The sequence below is a fragment of the Cataglyphis hispanica genome, chromosome 19 (genome assembly GCF_021464435.1).
Source record: "Cataglyphis hispanica isolate Lineage 1 chromosome 19, ULB_Chis1_1.0, whole genome shotgun sequence".
NCBI lineage: Eukaryota > Metazoa > Arthropoda > Insecta > Hymenoptera > Formicidae > Cataglyphis > Cataglyphis hispanica.
This window is the reverse complement of record NC_065972.1, coordinates 2,331,402-2,337,566: the sequence shown is the minus strand read 5'-3', so window position 1 is coordinate 2,337,566 and position 6,165 is coordinate 2,331,402. Positions and strand designations below refer to the sequence as shown.

The 6,165-nt window shown below is 29.0% G+C and overlaps 1 protein-coding gene across 2 annotated transcripts; it reads left to right on the top strand.

Moving 5' to 3' along the window:
* The first annotated feature begins 909 nt into the window (after positions 1-909).
* Positions 910-5,936, top strand: LOC126856494 (uncharacterized). 2 transcript variants are annotated; one of them, XM_050605037.1, is made up of 6 exons: positions 910-930; positions 1,285-1,358; positions 2,637-2,796; positions 2,980-3,168; positions 4,239-4,347; positions 5,490-5,936. In XM_050605037.1, exons 2-6 carry the CDS (start codon positions 1,289-1,291, stop codon positions 5,685-5,687), a joined length of 726 nt encoding a protein of 241 aa, XP_050460994.1. In that variant the 5' UTR covers positions 910-930; positions 1,285-1,288; the 3' UTR covers positions 5,688-5,936. The 2 variants fall into 2 exon arrangements, with proteins under 2 accessions (XP_050460994.1, XP_050460993.1); XM_050605036.1 differs by lacking the exon at positions 910-930 and having other exon boundaries at positions 948-1,358.
* The last annotated feature ends 229 nt before the right edge of the window (positions 5,937-6,165 follow it).

Below are 6,165 nucleotides of genomic sequence, written 5' to 3'. Positions count from 1 at the left end.
TTCAGATCTTATGTTACTACTTGTTCAAACTATAATCTCTCTAAATGAGTGTATTCGTTATAATGCAGGAATTGAGAAAAATAGGCATATAATTTTTGTAACGTAATAATATAACAATATATAGACACGAGATATATAGATAATTTATATATTGAAATAAATGTATGTGAGAGGAAAAGGATTCGTAGCTTAATAATATAATGTATACTGATTTGATAAATGAAAGAGCGTAATTTTCCGCAGTATTTCTCACTGATACGACTGTCCTCGTATCTGAATATGACTGTCGACAGTATTTCTCTGAAATATACGCTAATAAGTGATTTCCGCTTGCGACGCATCTCTTTCTGATTTCCCTTGTTGAGAATTTAATCCCTCCGGTATTTTTTTTCAAAATACAAAGAAGATGCGCGCGCGTGTATCTCCTCCCATCTATTTAATAAAAAAAATTAAAAACCTGCATTTGCAATCTCCGTGAACGATGATATAGTCATATCATCTAATCTCAAAGAATGAAGAAACTGTCTTCAACTTGATTTGCATGCGTTATAAATTAACAACAACAAGATATTTTCCAATCGCATCGTCAATCTAATCGTCTCGACGAGCGAAGATTTTGCGAGAGGAATGGAGACGAGCGCATCTCGAAACAAGATTAATCATAATTAATTTCGCGCTTTTCAAGCAGAAACGAGAAGTAATCCCTTATCGGAGTTAAACTGTGTCGTTAACATCTGTATCGTCATCATCGAATACCGTCGACGGATCCGATCGCAGATTTTCCGTAGACGAAGAAATGTACGCGCAATATTCGATTTTTTTATCCATTGATAATCATACGATATCGAGTCCGACATCATCCGTCAAGATAAGAGATTTCGATGTCAAGACAGATCCGATACGACCAACGACGCATATATAATGGTTGCGGTAATTTTCTTAATTACAATTCTCTTATCGTGCGTCGCAAGTCGTACAATAATCGCGAACTTAAATAAGAACGCGAACTTAACTTACGAACGACTCGTAATGCGTAATTAGAGCCTCGCGAACGCAAATTACCTGCAAACATCGAGTATCGAGTACAGGGTACGCGAGTGCCTAATGAGTTTTGTGTCGATTCACATGGCCAACATTGCGAAATCATCATCGACAATCGTGTGATCGGTTATTATCGCACCGATAATAAATCTCGCGAGAGCGGCCAGTAACAACAGTGGCAGAAGTCTCCTTTTGACCTCCTTTCGACATAACTAAACCGACTATATTTCCTATTTTCCGCAGAAAAATGAAGATCGTAACGTTTGGACTTACCCTGTTCTATATCCTTGTCTGGACAGTTAAGACGAACAGTGATCGTAAGTTGATATCTATCTATTTCGCTTCTATTTCTAGTTCTCTCTCTCTTTCTCTCTAGAAATATATCTCGTTTATACCATCGTCTATTCTCTGATATTTATTTATCTTTCAACGATCTACTCTATTCTTCTCTTCAGTCTACTTTAATTTTTGATCATCTTATTTTTTAGTTATATCTACTTTCGAGCTCGATATGTCTTCGATAGAGATCTAGATAAGAGATCTACAGAGTGTTGCAAAATTAAATGATTAAACTTTGCCAGTATATTTTATAAACAAAAACGACGAAAAAAATATCATATAAAAACATTTGTAGAAAAACGTTCTACTATCACGTTAAAAAAATATGTTTAATTTTCTATTTTTAAATGTCGTCTTTCAGTTTTAATACAAACTTGACATTGTCGAGAGATTGAATCTAATACTATAAGATTATACAATAAATTTCATGTCTATCTTACCTTAGCTGTACAAATGCCAAACTAATCTTCTCAATCTTATCACAAATTGATTCTTATATTAATACGTTTTCGCATTTTTTACTGTTTTTCATAGATAAAAATCAATCTGTAATAAGAGATAACTAGAATCAGCAGATTAGATAATTAGCGAAGATTTATTTTTACATTTTTATATATCAATATTGTTATCTTTATGTTTAATTTATTATAATTAAAAAGGAAATAATATTTGATAAAATTGTTTTCTTGTTTTCATCTAAAGAAAAATATATTGGCAAAATTTGATCGTTTAATTTTGGAATATTTTATATGTACATATAAAGATAAGTAATATGTAAATGGGGATCAAATCTGTGCTGGTTTGTCTATAACGTCTTTAATTCTGGATCGTTTACATTATAATTTTGTTTCGATTCGATGCTTGCTTTCAAAACTCTGTTCACCTACTTCCTATAAAATTGCTCCGCAAAATTACATGCTATCTTTTTTTATGATTTCTTTACATTATTTCTCTCATCATGGGCCATAATTAAGATGCAGCCATAATATATTTGTTTAAAAAGGTATCTTATTATTATTATTATATATATATATATATTTTGCATCTGATTTCGCAGAGCTGTCATTTTGGTCGTACGTCGTAGCGGCATTAATGTTGCCACTTTTATTTTTCCGTGCGTTTACTGGCTTATGTACGTTACGTTAATGTCTTTAGCTATTAATATCGTGAGTTCAGTATTGTTTTATGTTTGCTATTAATTATATATAGACGTAATTATATATTACATAAACTTTTTAGAACTCATGTTTTTATAGATATATACATGGACACGTATAAACCTAATATGTTTGAAGAGTTCCTTGAAAAATTGAAGATCATTATGCAGACCGGAAATGACACACTCGGAATTCCGGTCCTTGATCCGTTCACCTCGGAGCAGATCGGTCCGATCAAGATTGACGATGAAATGTTAAAGTGCATATTAATCTGATTTTTTTCCTTTTGTTTAAGTAACATGTTGATCTCTAATTCTTTAAATTAATATACACGTCTCTAAAAATTCTTCAAAAAAATTTCATTACTAAGGGATATGAACGAAACTACAAAGTTCATTTAACGGTGGCTGACAATTTGTTTATGTTTTTAATATATTCCTAGATTGAACGCTCTTTTGACAAATGTCAAAGTGGACGCTCTGTCCACATACAATGTCAACCATGGTGACTTCAAGATAATTGGTATGAAACTCATCCTGAATCTTTCTTGGTCGTCGATAGACGCGAGTACAAATTACGCCATGAAGGGTAAAGCCGACAATTTTGAACTTTATGGCAATGGCAAGATGGAGTGAGTATTGGCAAATGTTTCTTTGAAACCGATATAATCTCGATGCGATGTAAATTTCCGATATTTGAACATACACGAGAAAGAATGTCACCGTCAACCCTATCGCGTTTCATCGCGTTGTATTCGTTATAATATAAAAATATAGGGAGATTATTTAAACTCCATCTGAATTTTAGCGAAATTGTGGCAGTTTCAATCATCATTGTATTTTTACAATCTTATATACACATTTTTATTTTGTTTTTTTATAACAATAATATTATTTATAGTTATATATGTATAATAATAATTATATTATTATAATTACAAAATAATATTTATTATTTTGATTATTTACAAATATTTATCATCATCATATGAGAAAAAGAGATTATCACAACTATTATTGAACCTTTATCTTTCTCGCGGAGAATCCTTATATTTTTCATTTTGTTTCATTAATATTTAAATACAATAAATGAAATATATCCGCGTATATATTTCGCAGAAGAAAAAACAAAACTTAGTACAATTGATAATGAATTAGCTGTTTTTCATTGAGTGCTTTACTGATGTTATCAAATAATGTCAACTGCAACAAAACGCGTTATTAAATCATAATTGAATTCATATATGTTTCACGTGAAACATGCGATCGCGCCGATGTCATTCTTCTCTTACTGTGATCAAGTCAGGTTTTAGAAAAAGCGAGATTCAATTGTAGGATGCAATTTTTTCGTTTCTATTTAAGACGATTTACATCTGAATATCATCATTTAACATTAATATCAGCGTTTTCATATCCAAATATAAACATTATCTATAAATTTATATTGAAACACATTTTTTTTGCATGCATAAACTAGAAAAATAAAATAATTGAATAAATTTTTTGGCAAAAATATTTTCTGAACTTTAAAATATATATGGATAACTTTTTATTATTAAGTACTCTACTATTTTTAATAATTAAATTTCTATTCTCTCCGCCTTCCCCTCTTTCCTTTAATTATAACAGTAGATGTCTTATCAATATTGATTTAAAAATTCAGGTCATGAGAGATTATGGGATATATGTATTCAATTTCCAGAATATCCCCAAAGGATTTTTCTTTCGAAACGGAAATTGCTTTCACAATGAACGGCAAATATCTTAAAGTGAAGAACATGAAATTGAAGATCTTCTTGAGAGCACTCGATGTAAGTAACTATCAATTCTTTATCTTCTCTTTCTCTTAATTATAATTCTCAAAATTCGAAACTGGAATCAATATTCAATCGTTGCATATGAAATATCGATTTTGCGTGCGCGTTAATAATTTTCAAGTAATTATTAAAAAAATACATATAATTAAAAACTTTTAAAAAACACTTTTTACATTTCATATAAGTAATAAAAAGTTGCTGCCGTAATCTTTCATTTTGATGAAATATATGAAATTTATATATATATCAAGGGAAAAAGAGAAAGAGAGAAATATAAAATCATAAAAACATATTTTCAGCTCCATATTCCGATATTAAATTTTTCTATACTGCAAATATTCGTTTTCTTTCCTTTTACATTAATACCATCCTATGAAGTTTATATTACGATTTATATTATGATTTTTTTTCTTTCTTTTTAATATTATAGAATAATGAAACAAATCTGCCGTTTAAATTAACCGTTACGAAAAAGATCATCATTTTTAAATTTAATCAGTTTCACTATGTAATTTGTTTTGTCTTCTTGCGATATGTACATGTATGTATTATCATGACATTATTTGATATTATTGATATAATATTAAAAAATTGCTAAAGGGAGTTATTGATCTCCCTTTACAAAAAATTGTTAAGAAAAGGAGGGTCTACTCATAGTTAAAAGTAATTATTACTAAATTCTAAAAAAGAGAAAGCACTTTTTAAATTAAAAATTAATTATTTATATCTTTATGTGCCAAACAAACAGTGCAGTAGTATAGAGAGTAGTATATACTGTAGATAGCAAAATTGAAAAACAGGAAAAAAGTTTTCTGTAATTTTTCTCAGAAGAAAAATTGATCAGCGCGATTCAAATCGTTCGACGATTGATTATCTTCGACAAATTTATTGTAACTTAATTTGCAACATTTCACAAAAGAATATTTTTGTTTCAAACTTAAAATTATTAAAATATGAAATTTCCTATGCAACGATTTAATAAAAAAAAAGATGACTCAAATTATTTATATATTTTTTAAATAATTTCTTTTATTTCTCCGTTCTTATTTCTTTCAAAAATTTTAATTAATCTTTTTTCATATTATTCACTTTTAAGTTTTTTAACGAAAAATTAAGCATCTTTTTATCGTTTGCAGTTTCAGGCAACAGGTCTTTTTGACGATGACCAATTGTCCGAACTACTAAGCGCCGTAATTTCCGACATGGTGCCTCAGCTAGTCGAGGATTATCATGACACGATTACGGACAAACTTATTCCTCTCATCACGGGGAAGCTCGATGCTTTTCTATCTACTATGACGCTAGCAGAGCTATTGAAAATAATAGGTCTTTAGTATCCGTTTTTTTCGTCATATGTATGTCACTCTCATTGTCATTTGATCAATCGTTTATACAGTCGCGATACTAATCGATTAAGCGATGGAATGTATGATATATAATAATGTGAATAGTATTGATAACATCAAGAAGAAATGCATATATTATTTACTGGAAATTTATATTTTTTAAATAAATAATTATTAAAATTGCTAATACAATTATTACCGTAATTATTAATAAAAATTTACGAGTGTGAGAAAATATTTTTTTTCTTTTATTGTAATTTTTTCCACTCTTTGTATTATTTTTGCTTACACACAACATATTATTTATTATTATTTTTACATATTATTTATTTATTATAGTATTAGAAATTTAAAAATAGCATGTCTTATAATGCATGTCAAAAGACGCAGAAAAAATATACCTATATACTTCGTACTATCTATAATATATTCATTCTATACAAAATTATTCTACGAAAACGAATAT